At 37.8% G+C, this 19,130-nt stretch overlaps 2 protein-coding genes across 2 annotated transcripts; both read left to right on the top strand.

Annotated features, from left to right (window-relative positions):
- The first annotated feature begins 2,632 nt into the window (after nt 1-2,632).
- On the top strand, nt 2,633-8,981 carry gcshb (glycine cleavage system protein H (aminomethyl carrier), b). Its single transcript, XM_083891758.1, has 5 exons — nt 2,633-2,811; nt 4,624-4,703; nt 6,000-6,063; nt 7,040-7,171; nt 8,618-8,981. The coding sequence occupies exons 1-5, from the start codon at nt 2,676-2,678 to the stop codon at nt 8,713-8,715; spliced, it is 510 nt and encodes a 169-aa protein (XP_083747884.1). The 5' UTR covers nt 2,633-2,675; the 3' UTR covers nt 8,716-8,981.
- A 1,714-nt stretch (nt 8,982-10,695) lies between these two features.
- rpl13 (ribosomal protein L13) lies at nt 10,696-14,087 on the top strand. Its single transcript, XM_083891763.1, has 6 exons — nt 10,696-10,733; nt 11,187-11,304; nt 12,458-12,599; nt 12,987-13,160; nt 13,531-13,587; nt 13,885-14,087. The coding sequence occupies exons 2-6, from the start codon at nt 11,201-11,203 to the stop codon at nt 14,041-14,043; spliced, it is 636 nt and encodes a 211-aa protein (XP_083747889.1). The 5' UTR covers nt 10,696-10,733; nt 11,187-11,200; the 3' UTR covers nt 14,044-14,087.
- The last annotated feature ends 5,043 nt before the right edge of the window (nt 14,088-19,130 follow it).

Raw genomic sequence — 19,130 nt, forward strand, 5'->3', positions numbered from 1 at the left:
GGAAACGTATCATGCGTTAACGCGTGTTAACCTTTTGCACAGCACTACTTTTGTCGCCTCTCTACTTACAAGAGCTTTTAATGTGGCTTAAAGGCGCCATATGTAAGAATGTGGCCAAAAACGGTTACTACACTCAAATTCAAAATACAGAATACCGTCTTTTAGGTTTCGTTTTCTCCGCCATTGTAGCTCAGACGTAACTGGCAACCCGTGGTTGCTCGGCAGCTGAGACTCTGCTGACTGCAGTGATTGGTAGACGGCGGTAGGTGGCGCCACATGTCGCCAAAACATGATTTTTTTTTAATGCGTATATTTTGTCTGTACTGTTGTTGTTGGTGAGTTCAGTTTGTTATATGAACATTATTCCTGAGTCTCTGTGACATATTAGGAGGATTTTATGGCCTTTAGTTGATTTAGATTTATTACATAATGCACCTTTAAGACTTGGTTTTAAGGTTAGAATTGGGTTTAGATTACAGAGAATTGCTATACTATAGGACACTGTGACTTGTGAGTGAGAAACGATGTTTTCCTAAAAGTGAGTGGTTTATAAAACCCAGGAACAGCTCGTTCTCTGTTGTGATGCTGTAGGAGTCGACCTCCGTGACCTCCGTGACCTCCATGACCTCCGTGACCTCCGTGACCTCCATGACCTCCTCCACACTCTGTGCTCGACCAGTCTCTGTTTTTTTCTCTACTTTCCTGCAAATGAAGCTCCGCCCATGTCAGTTCTATTTCTGTTTCCCGACCTTCAGACGTAGTAACTCCTCACTCCTGTCAAACTCGTAGTTAAACTTGAGAGGAAGAAACATCCGTGTGAGTCCAAAAATAAAGGAGGAAACAAACAGAAACACCACGAGCCTTGAACTGTAGTAGCTCCCAGTTCATGACGACACAATACGCTATTATCGGTATCTGCAGATTTTGGCTTTAAAATTAATTATCTAATATTGCTGGTGTTTCTACAACTATGACTTTTGTTTATGTTTGTTTATTTTGCACAACAAAGAAAACCCAGCATCTGCATCTGCTGAGAAAATGATTCTGCTAAATATTACGTTCATTTGACGACAAAAGACGCTAAATCACCTGAAACTGTCAAGTTTCAAGTTTATTTATATAAAGCACATTTAAAAACAACCTCAGTTGAAAAACCTCAAAGTGCTGCACAGTTATTAAAATACAATATAATAATAAATAAAAACAATAAAGGAATAGTGAGAGCTCAATTTAAAAACTAAAATTAGAATGAAAACATAAAAGAAAGATGAGATAGAGACTGGGGCTGCAACGATTACTCCATTATTACTAGATTTACTAAATAAATCGTCAAATATTTTAATTGATGAAATGTTTTGAGTGTTTTTTTTTAATAATTAAAACAAATTTTTAGATTTTTCCTCTTCTCAAATGTGAATATTCTTAGTTTTTTGCTCCGTGTGACAAATACATCATTAAAATTCAATAATTGTGGTTTGTGGACATTTGAGAATGTCATCATTTTCCTGTTTGGGAATCTCAGATTAACATCTAACAACAGCTCATGGATTGATCAGGAAAGAACTCGTTAGCTGCAGCGCTAACTGAAAACAAACATGAATTATGAAGCTTAATAGTAACAAAACATAATTAATTTACGGTTTAATCATCCAAATGAAGCCTATAATGATTCAGATCATATCATCAAACATCGTCCGATTAATGACGCAGTAATAAAGTGACTGTTATGCAGATGTGTGAACGTCCAGGTTAAATAATGAATATGTTTAGAATGAACTGGACGATTAAACAAGAATAATGTTTGTAAAACTGTGGAGTCAGAAGTCAGAGTGTGGAGGAAATGATGAAATAACAGAAAGAAAAGGAGAAGTTGTTTTGCTTCATCAGGGAAAATTGAAGGGCAATCGTTTCCTGTCGTGACCTCGAATCGGCACATTCATGAAGTCACATGATGAAGTTTAAACGTGTCTTTAACTGCAGCTACTGTAACAAGAACTACTGATGATCGAGATCTCAAAACAACATTACTTAACATAAAAAAAACCTTCACTTCTATTAAAGAAAAAGTTTTATTTGTTCAAATTCATTTTTTTGAGTCTCAATTTTTGCATTCAAACACTTTTTAAAAAAAGGCGCCATATGTAAGAATGTGGCCAAAAACTGTTACTACACTCAAATTCAAAATACCGAGGTCTTTTAGGTTTCGTTTTCTGACATAACTGGCAACCCGTGGTTGCTCGGCAGCTGAGACTCTACTGACTGCAATGATTGGTAGACGGCGGTAGGTGGCGCCACATGACGCCAAAACATGATTAAAATTTTTTTATTTTGTCTGTACTGTTGTTGTTAGTGAGTTCAGTGACTCAATTTTTTTTTTTGCATTCAAACACTTTTTTTTTCTTTATGTGAATTTTTTTTTTATTATTGAAAATATATATTTTAATTAAAGCAAAAAAAAATTAATTGTCCGCCTTTAATTAATCCGCCTTTAATTCAAACAAAAACAATTCACCCTCCCCGGCGGGAGCGCGCACTCAGTGTGATGGCGCTCGCTCCCGCGGTGGATTACACAGTGGACACAGCTACATTCTTTCACACACACACGGACACACACATTCTTTCACACACACACACACACACAGACACACACACACAGACACACACACACAGTGAAGATGGCGATGAGAGCGGTTCTCCGGTGTCTCTCCTCGAACTTTCTCCCCGCAGTTGCTCCTCTGTCTCCGGCCTCTCTGCTCTGGAGGAGCGGCGTCTCCGCGCGGACACTGAGCTCCGGCTCGGTTCTGTCCACAGGTATTTACTTTACTTTGTTTACTTTATTTACTTTTATTTAGAGAGGAAAACAACGTGTGTTTATGTTTCCACTGTAAATAGACATTGACCTTCGCTGTGTGTGTGTGTGTGTGTGTGCGCGCGAGACTCGAGAGGGGAAAAAGCAGCGCGAGCGGCACGAGAAGCTGTTTTTTAAACTCGCACGAGACAAAAACTGTGAAAGTTTAGCAGCCACGTGTGTGTGTGTGTGTGTGTGTGTGTGTGTGTGTGTGTGTTAGGTAACGGTCCAACTCGATAATAAACAACACGTTAACAAAGTGTCACGCGCACCAAATGGCCCCAAAAAAAATCATAGTTTACCCACAATCCTTCACGAAATGACCTGATTCTAGAATCTGAATAATAATTATTCTGATGTAATCAGATTATTACACTTCCTCATGACGTCATTCATCACATTATTTACAGTTATTCTCCACATTCTGGGAGTGGATTATTCTCCTTCAGACTATCATAATAATCTGTTTAATGTCAGATTATTGAGTCCATGAGGTTTGGGAGGGTTTCCTGATTTTATTGTTGTATTTTTATATATTTATATATGAACCCATAAAGAGTTAAAAGTGTGAAAGATAGCGGCGTGTGTGTGTGTTGACTGTGGGGAAGTGAACGACCTTGGTGGAGTTTGCTTTTGTTTCGTGAATCTTTTCTCACAGAAATCACTTTGTCAGATTATAAATGTTTTCATGCACCAGCTCAACAGAAAAAAGACTATATATTTGCATATATACCTATATATATATATATATATATATAGGTATATAATCTGCATTTTCCAGGACTCATGTTGTTCTTCAAAGTCTGGTTCAAACCTGTATTTGATGACGTGACAGGATTAAGAGAAACTGTGGATGTATTTCACTCTCAGCATCAGCAGCTTCAGGTTTGAGTTACACTGATTTCACTGCTGCAGATGGGACTCTGTACGGTGGCCCTGAGGTGCAAAAACACAAACGCAAAACAAAAAACACAAACGCAAAAAAACAAAACGAAAAATCACCAATGCAAATAACAAAACATAAACGCAAATCACAAAACACAAACGCAAAACAAAAAACACAAACGCAAATCAAAAAACAGAAAAGCACAAACGCAAAACAAAAAACACTAACGCAATCAAGAAAGCAAACACAAAGCACAAAACGCAAAACAAAAAACACAAACGCAAATCACAAAACATAAACGCAAATCACAAAACATAAACGCAAATCAAAAAACAGAAAAGCACAAACGCAAAACAAAAAACACTAACGCAATCAAGAAAGCAAACAAAGCACAAAACGCAAAACAAAAAACACAAACGCAAATCACAAAACATAGACGCAAATCACAAACGCAAATCACAAAACACAAACGCAAAACGAAAATCACAAAACACAAATGCAAATCACAAAACGCAAAACAAATAACACAAAGCAAAAACACAAATCGAGAAACACAAATGCAAATCACAAAAAACGCAAAACGAACAACGCAAAAGCAGAAAACACAAACGCAATCAAAACACACAAAAACATTAACTCTAAATGGAAGAGGTATGTCTTGTGTTTTGTGATTTGCGTTTGTGTTTTGCACCTCAGGGCCACCGTACCTCTGGCTCACAGCACAGTGAAGCTCTTTGGACGAACACATTATGGACTTCTCTTATTTCACACTTTGCTCTGTAGCACTTTCAACGTTCCTTTTTTATGGTTCTTTGTGGTGATAGTGATTAGCAGTCATTAATTAATTAATCTGTTAATAAACTAACTGTTGTCGTCTCTGTCTCCACAGCACTGAAGTTCACAGAGAAACACGAGTGGGTCAAAGTAGACGCTGGAACTGGAACAGTCGGCATCAGCAGTTATGCTCAGGTACGTTTCTGCTGCGTCTGCTCACACACTCATTTATGACGACAGTCGTACACTAATATGTGTGTAATCTGCAGTTTAACGCTGCACTTTGTCCTCAGCTGCAGCAGCGACAGCTCATCAAAGCTAATTTACTGCTTTATTGCTCTGGTTTTGAGACAATTGATAACGTTCAGGTCGCCGCGGTGAGTGGAAAATGTCAAGGGCGCAAACTTTGCTTTGAACGGAGGCGAGTTGAACGCTGTTTTATGGGAAATCAATAACTTGATTCATGATTCAGCAAATGTGTGAGGGTCACAGACGTGCACTGTAAAAAGAAAAACGTTGAGGACTCAAAATTTCAAGGCAACTTACTGCAATCAATTTGTGCGTTTGTGATTTTAAAATTGATTTGATTGATTTAAATGTGTGATTTTCCTGCTGGAACCCTTATCTGGGACCCTCAGCTGGTTAAGCTCAGTGGTATAGTCCACAGACCTTGGTGTGGAGGATAAATACCCAGTGTGAGTCCTTAGACAAGGCCCTTAATGCTACTTGATCACTGTCAGTCGCTTTAAATGACATGTAATGTAATGTTATCAACATGGCTGCTGTGCAGAGGCTCATTCAGGAGCAATGAAATCACACACTGTCTGGTGATGTAATGATTAAAGTTCACTTGATTTCATGTGGCCCGCCATTTAATATCACGTTATAATGACATATGATATATTTCTATTTGGAGATCGATTGAGCATCAGAAGTAGTTTTATTGTGAACTAAATATCATTCCATAAACAAAACAAACACTTTATTTTGAAATTCACAATATAATCTCCCAGTCACTTAAAAAAGTGGCTTTTTTGAGACCCCTGGTTTAGAGTGAGAGTCAAATAATCATGCAAACTTAAATGCACATACTGTAAATGAGTGTCCTGAGAGTTCTTTAGTTCCAAACTAAAGTCCAGTCATGATCAGTGATGACTTACAACGGCCACGACATGTGAGGCTTATTATTATTATTAAGTCATTATCTTTGGATCCATTCCTGTTGTTTCAGTTAAAACAATGAGGTCACTTTATATAGATTCCTCTCATTTTACCTCAGTGAAACACTGCTGTGTTTAATCTAAAATCTAATCTTGTTTATGCAAACAAACTCCCTTTGTTTATGATAAACTGAGTTAATTACATCTCGCTCCTGTAAATGCTACAGGCCTTTATTTGGAACAAAATGCTCAGGGCAAAGTGGTTGTTGACGAATACATGTTTCCTTTGTCTGTAATTGATGCATTTTCTTCTTTTTTACTTTACGTTTAGGAGGCATTGGGTGACGTGGTTTACTGTGGACTCCCTGAAGTTGGACAAAAACTAGAAATAATGGGTAAGAGTCTGAGAGGATTGCATGTTCTGTTTCAGCCTCGGCAGCAAACATTAAAAAATATGTCTCAAAAACACATACTTTTCAGCTCACGTCGTCTGACCCCAGTGCAGTTTCACAGTATTTTTTACACTAATCAGTGCCGATTCAGCAATGAATTAATATTTACAGCATACATGTCTGTTTTCTAATGGTAAAAAACCCATTTCATGTTACAGTCGTGCGAGTAGAGCCTTGTTTCAGTCAGATTTGTTTGTCTCTGCGTGTCTTTGTGTTGACGTCAGACAAATCTGTACAGTCTGACGTGATTCTACTCTCACAAACAGTCATGACCATTAGTGAGTATGTGCGAGTTAGGGTTAGGTGGGTCTGTATGTATGTATATATATATATATATATATATATACATATATATTTATATATATTTATTATTTGTTTGTATATAACAGGATACACAAAGTGTCGTATTTAGCAAAGTGAGCCAGAAATGACAGGTTCAAACACACAGTCATATATGGAGGACTAAACCTGACATAAGTATGAATAAATAAAAAAATAAAAAAATAAATAAATGCATTAGTAAATATATGAATAAAAGCATAAATAAATACAGGCATAAATAAATACATAAATGCATGAATAAATAAATAAAAGAGTAAATAAATAACTAAATAAAAGAATAAATAAATGAATAAAAGTATAAATATATGGACACGAAAATAAATAAATGTAGGTGAAATAAATGTAAAGCATTTATTTTTTTATTTATACTTTTATTCATTTATTTATACTTTATTTATGCATTTATTTGTTTATTTATATATTTATTCATGCATTTATTTATCTATTCCTGTATTTATTTATTTATTTATACTTATGTCAGGTTTAGTCCTCCATAGTCGTACACATCAGAAAAACCACTTAAAATTGTCACACAAACAGTGATTTATCTGTATATGTGTGTGTGTGTGTGTTGCAGAGGAGTTTGGTGCCTTGGAGAGTGTAAAAGCTGCCAGTGAACTCTACTCACCTCTGACCGGAGAAGTCACTGAAATCAACACGGAGCTCTCAGAGAGTCCTGGACTGGTGAATAAATCCTGCTATGAAGACGGTGAGAATCTCAACCTGACACTTTGGTTTCCAGGAATTCTTCCCCCGTCGAATGAGGCTGATAACGAGCTGCCAAACCCAAATAAAGGCTGAATTCCAATTCCCTGCTTAACCCTCAATCTCAAAAATGTTCTCCCTCTAGTGCAAGTGCTGTCCCGATTCTCAGAAAAATTAAGTTGAGGCCAAGTTTAAGGGCTGTATCGCAAGGGCTACCCAGAATGCATTGCGTGTTTTCTCATACCAAGATGGCGTCAAAAGCAGCGAAACGAGTGCGATACAAATGAAGTATTTTCTTTGTTAATAGAGATATAAAAATGATCTTAGTTTAGGCCCAGATTATGGATTACGGACGTCATTGTTGCGTAACATTTATTTTTATTTGACCATCTTTTGTCAATAGTCGGCCGGTGTGGTTTACTTTTCAATAAGTTGTGGTGTGTGGTAACTGTCAGCTGAATATTTGTATGAGTATCATCTTATAACTAACTGACAACCTAATAACTTGACTGACAAACGGATCAGAATAAATAATCCTGACGTAAATGTCTTCTTCTTAGAGCTGCAACTAACGATTGTTTTCATAATCCATTAATCTGTCGATTATTTTCTCGATTAATCGAGTCCATAAAATGTCAGAAAATGTTAAAAAAATGTTGATCAGTGTTTGTCAAAGCTGGAAATGACGATGTTCTCGAATCTTGTTTTGTTCACAAACTAAAATGATTCAGTTTTAATGATTTCTTTGTTTATGTGGAGCAAAGAAACAAAGAAAATATTCACATTTAAGAAGCTGAAACAATCATAAATCTTGTTTTAATCATTAAAAAAGCTTCAAAACGATTATCGATGATCAAAATAGTTGCCGATTAATTTTGTAATCGATAAATGATCGATTCATCGGTTAATGGTTTCAGCTCTAGTTCTTCTTCTTCTTCTTTTTTGGAGTTGACAGACTGGACTCGGCTTTGGCGTTATTCTGCCCCCTACAGTCTGAAGACGTATCTGCATTTAAGGGGTGTCCCATTTCTAAGTGACAAAATAACCCTCAACACTTGGTTTTGAGGCCAGTTAAAGGTGCATTATGTAATTAATCTAAAGCAACTAAAGGCCATACAATCCTTATAATATGTCACAGAGACTCAGGAATAATGTTCATACAACAAACTGAACTCACCAACAACAGTTTTGAAATCATGTTTTGGCGTCATGTGGCGCCACCTACCGCCGTCTACCAATCATTGCAGTCAGTAGAGTCTCCAAGGGTTGCCAGTTACGTCAGAAACCTAAAAGACCTCTGTATTTTGAATTTGAATGTAGTAACTGTTTTTGGCCACATTCTTACATATGGCACCTTTAAGATTAAGGGTTAAGATTAAGATAGGAATTGGAATTGGCCCGAAAAAGTCACAGTTTATTGTGTTTTAAGTGTGACGTCTTCCTTTTGCAGGATGGCTAATCAAGATGACGATTGAGAAGCCCGAGGAACTCGACGACCTCATGGATCAAGCTGCGTATGACAAATTTATTAAGTCACTGGAAGAATAAACGGTTCCTCTCACTGTGCTGTGTTGTAATGTTTTCAATCAGAGAGTTGGTAGAGTGGGTTACTAACATCCTACGTGACAACGTCCTTTGTTCTTCTTTTTCTTCTTAAAAAAGGTTCAGATGTGTTTTCAGGACGTGACGTTCTCTCTCTCACAGATCTGTTTTATTGCCTCTGGTGTTTCTGGTGCTTTTCTGCCGTGTTAAATATGCACAGAATACTGTTCGCGCTGTGACACATTCTCTTAATAAAGTTTTAAATTGATTTGAAGAAAAAAAACATTTTGGCGTTCTTCTTGGACAAGCGTTAGGATGGTTTTGACCGTTTATGACTCGAACGTGTGCTGACGACGCAGCAGAGGTCGCCCACACCTCGACCTTTGACCTCAGGTGAAGATTAGAGATTAGAGAAAAACTGCTCGATCAATGATTAATGAAGCTGCAGCTTTCAAATCTGACAGAAGGAAATGCATTGAAGCCGAGTGATATTTGACTGATGATTCTCTGATTTGCTGGCAAATGTCCACATCTTCAAACTCATAAAAGCTTATCTCTATTATAGTACATTGTAGAGTAGAATGGTTTGTTCCATTGTTGCTCAGTAGCCTACGACTCTTATGATAAAAAAGTATGATAAAACAGCCAGAAACATGTTCACCTGTGGGCAAACGGTGATCTAATTATAGTGAATCTTTCTGTAACATGGGGAAAAGAAGCTGTAGATATAACATCAATGTCCTGGTGCTAAACGTGGATCATTGTTAAATAATATCTTTTCATCTTTTCAATAATAAATAATGCTATTGCTTCATTATGACTGGCAATTATAACCTGTTATAGCTAGAAACAGTACAAACGTATGTATTTAGTTAGTAATACGTCTATTGGTTACCCATAGAAATCATTAAAACTTTATTTATATATCACTCTCTATACATAGTTAATGCAACACTAAGTGCTTTACACACACAAAAATGTACGCACTGAGTTAAAAGTAGTAGTAAATTATCATTTAAAATTAATAAATAAATAAATAAATACAATACTAACATAAATAAATAGATAAACAAATAACCAATAAATAAATTAAAAATATGGAGGACTAAACCTGACATAAGAATAAATAAATAGATAAATGCGTAAATAAATAAATGCATGAATGAATACTTAAATAAAAGCATAAATAAATACAGGAATAAATAGATAAATGCATAAATAAATAAATGAAAGAATAAATAAATGCATAAATGAATAAAAGTATAAATATCGACATATGGACACAAAAATAACTAAATGTAGGTGAAATAAATGTAAAGCATTTATTTCTTTATTCTTTTATTTATACTTTTATTAATTTATTCATGCGTTTATTTATTCCTGTATTTAATTATACTAAAATAAATAAATAGATGAACAAATAACCAATAAATAAATAAGCATAAACACACTAAAATAAAAATACAATTAAATTGAAAGCCAAAATAAAAAGGTTAGTGTTTGTAATAGTAAATATACAATCATTTTAAACTAAACTAAAATTAAGATGTGACCACGCCCACTTGTGACTGCTAACAAGAGGTGAAACGTCGACATCTAGTGGTCAGTTTAAAAACTTCACCATTTCTCAAACTAATAGGTCTATACTTTTAAACGTAAGGAACACAGTTAACGCCATAGACTCCATCCACTCACTAACATAATATGTTATTATGTTTAATTACATTCAAGTCAAACAATACACTATCGTTTATTTATATCAAGCGAATAAAATGCTACGATTTTAGTCCAAACGTTGGTGACAGAGTCTGGTTTTTGTCTTTATTTTCCTACTTTACTGACTTTGACAAAACTATTATAATCTTAATCTGAACACGAATTAATGTCAATTCATGTCACATTTATATTTGGCGGATTGCTCCTTTAAACGCGCGTCTGCGCGCTCATTGGCTGCTTCGCACATATCCCACAATCCACCGCTTTACTACTTCCTTTTTCCTTTCGGCCATTTTCCTCCCTCGTAGGTATGTTGAATTATTCTCCACCAAAGTTTATCTAATCTAAGTTAATCCTCGTTATTTTCATCATATATTTGTGTTTTACTCACATCCCGACATAGTCTGTGTTGTTACCTTTGTAATAAGGTGACTATTGTTGCACGATTCGCAGTTGAAATGCTAACTAGCGTTTGTTTTAGCCGATGTGTACAGTCAAGTCACGTCAGTGTGTGTGTGGATGCTAGCATTGCTAATGCGGGCCAGTACTTATAGCTGTATTCTAATGTACAGTTTTTAACGTTTCATATACATTTACCAGATGACCACAAACCGTATGTTTTAGTATAGAATAATTATCGTGACGCGTTGCTAATAGCTAGTCGCTCAAATACGCTACGTGGTTAGCATGTTAGCCGCGGCTCTGTGGTGTGCCGGCATGTCATTGGGCTCATGTCGCTGTTGTGTGTGTGTGTGTTGCAGGGAAGTAGGCAGCCATGGCCCCCAGTCGGAATGGAATGCTCTTGAACCCTCACTTTCACAAGGACTGGCAGAAGAGAGTGCGCACCTGGTTCAATCAACCAGCCAGGAAGATCCGCAGGTGAGTGTCCTCTGGTTTTCTGGTGTGTACGCGCTGTTATGCTAAGCTAACTCATCCTTGCAGCAATGTGGTGTGCGTACAGATAGCAACAAATCCTCATTTACATTAAAATATGCTTATATGAAGACGTTATTGAGCTGTTATGCATTGACAGACAGCTAGCTGGTGTTAATATGGTTATAAAGGCTGAACTCCGGCTTCCTTATGTTATCTAGTTGTTGCCATGAGGTTTTCAAATGTGTTTTTATTTTGATGGTGTATATTCTGAATGCATTGTGTGTATATTTTGTGTTTATAGTGTGGTACAAAGGTTGTGTATAGTATGTTTTTCACAGTTTCATGGTCCTCTGGTGGTACTTAAAAGGAAAATCAGAAATACTATTCTACTTATGTGATACCAGGGTGTGTAATTGGAGTGCAACTGAGAAGTTTTGACTGGAGTGCATAGGAAATTAAACAAATAATTCCGAGTTGCCTTATCTCCCACTCCATCTTAATCTAATGTTCCTATACCAGTGTGTGAAGTTATATGAGGATGAGAGAGCAAATTATCTTATTTGGAATAAATCTGTCTCTTGTGTTAAGTCTGTAGCTGACTTTGCTCAGTCTATTTACACCACTGTATTACATTTTGATTATATTTTCTCAGGTGTTACTTGGTATAAACAAGTCTGAAATTTCAAGTCCCAGAACTACACTTTAGAACATTACACACATTGTTTTAGCCGCAGTTCCTGGGTTAATTTGAAGTGTAGTAAGATAAAAAAGAAAATTGTGAGGTTGAGAAACAATATGCCCTTTTCCTTGTGGTTCCTATTTTGATATACACTGACATAATCACAAATGCTGAAATGACACCAGCCTCCTTAACCCCCAGTATTCTTCTGGCTTTGTACCACCAGCGAAAATGCGTCAATTGATTTGAAACCTTAAGAAAAATACTTGCTTTTCACAAGGACAAAAAACAGTAAAATGTCCATTTCAGCTGCATACAGCTCTGTTGGTTAAAATTAAATATGTTCAGATGTGCAATGTGTGTTTTTAATTATTAAACGACAATGTTACTTTGACTGTAAATCAATTCCTTTTGTCCTGGTTTATTGCAAGAAAAGATAGTTTATTTACTCGTGTTAAAATGAAATCTTTCCCACAGGCGAAAGGCTCGTCAGGCCAAAGCCCGTCGCATCGCTCCTCGTCCCGTCTCAGGACCCTTGAGGCCACAGGTCAGGTGTCCCACCATCAGGTACCACACAAAGGTTCGTGCCGGACGTGGCTTCACCCTGGAGGAACTCAAGGTGAGATTTTGTAGTTTTCTGTAATCTAGTGTTCAATTTATAAAGGAATTCATTCACAATGGTATTTTTACTGTATGTAAAACGTCATTTATATTGGAGATAACTTTGATGTATACTAACAAAGCTCCTGTGCTAGCAGTGATGGCAAATCTGTTCAGTAATAGAGGAAACATTCATGTGTTGGTTGTTGCAGCAGTCAGATGATGACAAATCTCCGGAATCTCTGTATTTGCTTGATGAATACCTCGAACCCCTTTTCTGATGACTGTTAGTAATTAAAACAAGTTGGATCGACCAAACTTATTAAAAAGGACGTCGTCTCTTAATAAACTTCAAATCTAAATGTCCAAAGTCTGAATGTTGAACCTGTCGTGCTCGTGTCTGCAGGCGGCTGGCATCCACAAAAAGACAGCCCGTACCATCGGCATCTCCGTTGACCCCCGCCGTCGCAACAGATCCACAGAGTCTCTGCAGGCCAACGTGCAGCGTCTGAAGGAATATCGTTCCAAACTCATCCTCTTCCCCAGGAAGTCTTCTGCCCCCAAGAAGGGAGACAGCACTGTGAGTTTCTCTTCTTCTCGCTGCCGTACGAAATGTCCACTTGGACAGACTGCAGTCGTGTTTGTCACAACAAATGTTTGGACTTGAAGGTCATTCTGTAAAAGCCTGCAATCTGGAGTGAATCATCTCTCTGAGTCGTCATTGATGACTATTGCAGGCTTGTGCTCCAACCATAACCATCATTTTATCTTAAACACAGTCTAGTTACGCTTTAATAACTCTTAACTATTGGCTTTTTCTGAGGTTAAATAGTTTTTTTTAAATCTTTTAAATCTAAACAAATGTTAGCAAGTCTTACTAAGCAGTACGGGTTTATGATTTGTTTTATTCCGTTTTTCCCACTTGAGTTAATTGTTTGTAATATTTCCAGGAGGAGGAACTCAAGATGGCCACTCAGCTCCCTGGTGCAGTCATGCCCATCAAAACTGTAAGTTTATGTTCCTTGAATTATCTTAATTGTCATATATTATTGATTACACGTAAAGCAAACTCGTGTGTGTTTGGTTGAACAGCAGTCAAGTGATGACAAATCTCCGGAATCTCTGTACTTTCTTTGATGAAGCGTTTGAACCCCTTATCTGATGACTGCTGTTCTAAATCCAGTTTTAAATTGAATATTTCTGACATGCAGATTTCCCTAAACTGGACATTATTTTGGTAACATAAGCTGGATTTTGTGTTTTTGCAAATACAAATTAACGCGTGTCTTAATCTGCGTCTTCAGGTGCAAAAGAAGGACAAGGCCAGGGTCATCTCCGAGGACGAGAAGAACTTCAAGGCTTTCGCCAGCCTGCGTATGGCTCGTTCCAACGCTCGTCTTTTCGGCATCCGCGCCAAGAGAGCTAAAGAGGCCGCCGAGCAGGACGTGGAGAAGAAGAAGTAAAAATAGTCTCTATGGAACTTTGCAAAATAAAGTGTTCAAAAAGATCCACGTGAGAATGTCGTCATTAAAGTCCCGTCTAGACTGGACATGGTCTGCACACTTTATCAGCCCCAGGATTTAAAAACAAGGTAAAGGCTGCCAACTAATCCTGGCTGTGTTTTTGTGTCTCGGTCGAGTAACTGTGCACAGAATATAGTTCAAAATGTTGTCCATTAATCAGAATCAACTGTAAGACAGTCCACATTTTCACTGAAAAACTGCACGCCAGTTTTACTATCTTAGGAAAAATGACTAAATAGTCCCTTGTTCACTATAGACTTGTCTTTTTAACATTTTTCCTAGAGACGGCTGCAACCAGAGATGCAACTAATTTTTATTTTATCGATTAATCGTTGGGTCCATAAAATGTTAAAAACGTCGATCAGTGTTTGTCGAAACTGGAAATGACGATCTTCTCCAATGTCTTGTTTTTTTCCACAAACCAAAATGATTCAGTTTTAATGATTTCTTTGTTTATGTGGAGCAAAGAAACGAAGAAAATATTCACATTTAAGAAGCTAAAACAATCAGAAATCTTATTTTAATCGTGAAAAAAGCTTCAAACCGATAATCAAAATAGTTGAAGCTTAATTTAATTGTTTTAGCTCTAGCTGCAACAATAAAATGCAGTACATTCAACTCTGACGACGCTTTCGCACTCGCAGTAAGTAAAATAAGAAAAATGACAACTGGTAGAGTTAAGTTTTATTTTTTGTATTAAATTAATATGTTTATTCACTAAGAGATTTTGATTTGAGCATCTTTATGACTGTTCTGTACCAAGAGGCAAATTATTGGAATTTAGCCAACCTTAATATTATTTATATACTTTGAATTGACAGCCTCTTCTGTGGAAATTGTAATATTAATAACCACTGGTGTCAGCTGTGACTGTGTGTGCGTACTAACACCAGGGGGCGGTAGTGACACAAAATGAAGCTAATTGATAGAGATGTAAAAACATTGAAAAGTAGGTTTTGACTAAAATGGAGAAAATATGTAGTAACTTTTAACTCCAATCATGACGTGACGCTTATTCACTCGTAATCTGAAGTCGACGTGTGACTAAAACTTATATGTTCACCTTTGTTAACTTGTGTGGTTAAAAGTTTGCTCCCCAATAGTAAAGGTTTAGTGGACAGAGCCTCATTAGCATGATTTATAGTATTAAAAAAGCTCCATTACTCACAGCGCAGAGGTCAACAAGTAAACCTTGAAGGCAAGAGGTTTAAAAAGAAACAAACGAATCCCATCGTGTACAATTATTCAACTCAGTGGCTGCAGAAGCTGAATCTTAATCACCACGCGGAGCAGAAATTACCCACAGTGCACCATAAACATGAAACACTGCTACGACAACAGATGTTTCTCACAATTAGGAGAAACGAGCACATGCTGGAGGTGACTGTGGTGTTCTCGTGAGCTCTCATTGATTTATAAACAGCAAGAGATGTTTCCTTTAAAAAACACACACAAAAATCATTACTCATCGACATTTCAGCGATTCCTGAAATGGACGAGTGTGACACGGTGCCCTTGTCTCGCTCGTCAGTCTGAGTCTCCAGAGTCTGAACGCAGATAAATAATTCAGCTTTATGAAGGTGAACGGTCGACGAGACGTTCTACACCGAGGAAAAGCTTCGTGTGGAATCAGACGAAAGCCTCATGTGAAACGATCCACTAATAAAAATAAAATATTACAATTTTAGCTCACGATCATTATTTTACTATGGAGCTGAAATACCTCAGTTTACACGTGTGTGTGTGTGCTCTTGTCTTTCTATGTTTGTGTGGACCACACCCTGGAAAAACACCTTTTTTGTGGGGACATTATGCCCAGTCCCGAACATGGTCCCCACAATGTGGTAAAGACGTGTAGGTGTGTGTGTGTGTGTGTATGCTCTTGTCTTTCCATGCTTATGTGGACCACACTCTGGAAAAACACCTTTTTTGTAGGGACATTTTTCCTTGTGGGGACATTATGCCCCGTCCCGAACGTGGTCCCCACAATGTGGCAAATACATGTAGATGTGTGTGTATGCTTTTGTCTTTCTATGCTTGTGTGGACCACACCCTGGAAAAACACCTTTTTGTGGGGACATTTTTCCTTGTGGGGACATTATCATCCCCGGTCCCAAACGTGGTCCCCACAATGTGGTAAAGACATGTAGGTGTGTGTGTGTGTGTGTCTGTTTGCTCTTGTCTTTCCATGCTTGTGTGGACCACCCCCTGGAAAAACACCTTTTTTGTGGGGACATTTCTTCTTGTGGGGACATTATCATCCCCGGTCCCGAACTTTGTCCCCACAATGCGGTAAAGAGATGTGTGTGTGTGTGTGTGTGTGTGTGTGTGTATGCTCTTGTCTTTCTATGTTTGTGTGGACCACCCCCGACAAAGCACCTTTTTTGTGGGGACATCTTTCCTTGTGGGGACATTATTATGCCCCGTCCTGAACGTGGTCCCCACAATGTGGTAAAGAAATGTGTGTGTGTGTATGCGCTTGTCTTTCTATGCTTGTGTGGACCACACCCTGGCAAAACACCTTTTTGTGGGGACATTTTTCCTTGTGGGGACATTATGCCCGGTCCCGAACGTGGTCCCCACAATGCGGTAAAAATGTTGTGTGTGTGTGTGTGTGTGTGTGTTTGTGTGTGTGTGCGCGTGTGTGTGCGCGCGCTGCGTCAGCTTCATTAGTGAACGGATCATGTTCACTGAGAGTGAAAGTGAGCTGGGATGTTTGTAACCACACGTTCAGGTCAGGAGAGTCGAGCTGAAACTGAAACTCTGTGATTGATTCCTCTTAAAAAACGATCATCAATAAAATGGACTTGAGTTAATCGATAGAGAAGAGAAAACCTGTCTGTGCAGGAGGAAGCTGCTGTGACACAAACAGACAGTGAATGTGTGAAGAGATTCAGGTGATTATGTTCAGGTTTTTCAGTTTAGAAAACAAAAAAAGTCTGATTAGAGGAGTTTACTTGCTAATGTTTTATCCATTTTTCCGTAATCGACATTTTGTTCACAAAAGTGCACTGAACTTTTTTGGGAGGATTATTTGAGGAAGTTTAATTTTGTTGATTGCCTTTTTCCTGCTTTTAATACGTTTATACACTATACCGTTCAAAAGTTTGGGGTCACCTAAACAATTTGTGTGTTTTCCATTAAAAGTCAGACTTTTATGCATCACAAAAGTTGCAAAATTAACATATATATAAAATATTTGCAAACCTCTTAAGGAGTAATTTTAATGAATTTTTGAAATCCAGGAAATTATCCATTTGCCCTGATGCACTTTGACAGTGAACTGAGTTTAGTCTCAAAAACAAAAAGTATCTCAGAATGACTTGAAATTTACCATCATAATAGTCTGCATCGCCCTGAACAAGGATCAGTTTTACAAAGTGAGGCCAAAATGTCCTCACTTTGTAAAAATGACCTCACTTTGTTGGTTAAAAACCTCCAGTTTGCCGCAAACACACACACACACACACACACACACACACACACACACACACACACACACACACACACACACACACACACACACACACACACACACACACACACACACACACACACACACACACACACACACACACACACACACACACACACAGCAGATGGCTGCTGTGTGGAGCTGTGGTTTAACAGGACTCAGGACTCTGGTGTTTTTGCCCACAGCACAAACGCTTCATACTGACTTTGAATAGAGGTGAAAACTGTCAGAGAGCTCAGAGTCTTTAGTGCAGCCACATATTTAAGTTAGTTTTACTTGGAAAAATCAACCGTATAATCAAAAAACGGAGTACATTTACTTGAGTACAGTGCTTAAGTACAATTTTGAGGGATCTGCACTTTACATCATTTTTGGGGAGTACTCATGACTTTACTCGAGTACATTTGAGAGGCAAATATTGTACTCTTTACTCCAATACATTTATATCCATAACCGAGAACTCATTACTGAACTCACCTACAACAACAGTACAGACAAAATATTTGCATTAAAAAAAAAAAATTTGCAGACTGCAAAATCTTGTTTATGTTTTGAAATCATGTTTTGCCGTCATGTGGCGCCACCTACCGCCATCTACCAATCATTGCAGTCAGTAGAGTCTCTGCTGCCGAGCAACCACGGGTTGAACAGTTAGGTCTGAGCTACAATGGCGGAGAAAACAAAACCTAAAAGACCTCAGTATTTTTGAATGTGAGTGTAGTAACTGTTTTTGGCCACATTCTTACACATGGCGCCTTTTATCTTCCAACTTGAGGAAGCACGTCAAAGTGTTGTACATTGAAATAAACTTCCGTACATTTCTAAGCGAGAGCTTTGCTGTTGTGCTGTTGCCTTATGTTCAAGTGAGAAATGTTAAAGGCGCCATATGTAAGAATGTGGCCAAAAACAGTTACTACATTCAAAATTCAAATTCAAAATACCGAGGTCTTTTAGGTTTCGTTTTCTGACGTAACTGGCAACCCGTGGTCGCTCGGCAGCTGAGACTCTACTGACTGCAATGATTGGTAGACGGCGGTAGGTGGCGCCACATGACGCCAAAACATGATTTCAAAACATAAACGTGCTTTCACATTTTTCAGGTATTAACATGAACATTTGTCATAACTCCATGTAGGACGTTTCTATACGTAAATGTAAACACTGTGGCAGCAGTAATGCTATATTTAGAAAATGTACTTTTAATACTCAAGTACTTTTAAAAACAAGCACTTCATTGCTTCTACTTAAGTAGACATCTGACTGTAGTACTTTTACTTGTACTTGAGTAAAATTTAGCAAGGGGTATGTGTACTTTTACTCAAGCAATGAAGCCGTGTACTCTGGTAATCAACCTGTGAGCGTTCCAGTGATGTGATGTAACCAAACTCTTACACAGCAGCAGATATTTAAAAAGCAGAGAGCCAAAGGTTTAGCTTTTTTTGTTTTTGTTTCCTGCTTTTGTAAATGATTGAATTGAGCTGCCTATCTGCGGAAGACGGACTCACCTCAGCACCTAAAAGCCTCCGAAAGCCCGAGCTCTCAAACAATCAGC

Source organism: Microchirus variegatus (genome assembly GCF_963457635.1).
Source record: "Microchirus variegatus genome assembly, chromosome: 6".
Taxonomy (NCBI): Eukaryota; Metazoa; Chordata; class Actinopteri; order Pleuronectiformes; family Soleidae; genus Microchirus; species Microchirus variegatus.

Coding starts and splice junctions, on each gene's coding strand:
- gcshb (XM_083891758.1), top strand. CDS start 2,676: ATGGCGATGAGAGCGGTTCTCCGGTGTCTCTCCTCGAACTTTCTCCCC. Junction 4,704..5,999: donor GCATCAGCAGTTATGCTCAG/GTACGTTTCTGC, acceptor CTTTACGTTTAG/GAGGCATTGGGTGACGTGGT. Junction 7,172..8,617: donor TAAATCCTGCTATGAAGACG/GTGAGAATCTCA, acceptor TTCCTTTTGCAG/GATGGCTAATCAAGATGACG.
- rpl13 (XM_083891763.1), top strand. CDS start 11,201: ATGGCCCCCAGTCGGAATGGAATGCTCTTGAACCCTCACTTTCACAAG. Junction 12,600..12,986: donor TCACCCTGGAGGAACTCAAG/GTGAGATTTTGT, acceptor TCGTGTCTGCAG/GCGGCTGGCATCCACAAAAA. Junction 13,161..13,530: donor CCAAGAAGGGAGACAGCACT/GTGAGTTTCTCT, acceptor TAATATTTCCAG/GAGGAGGAACTCAAGATGGC.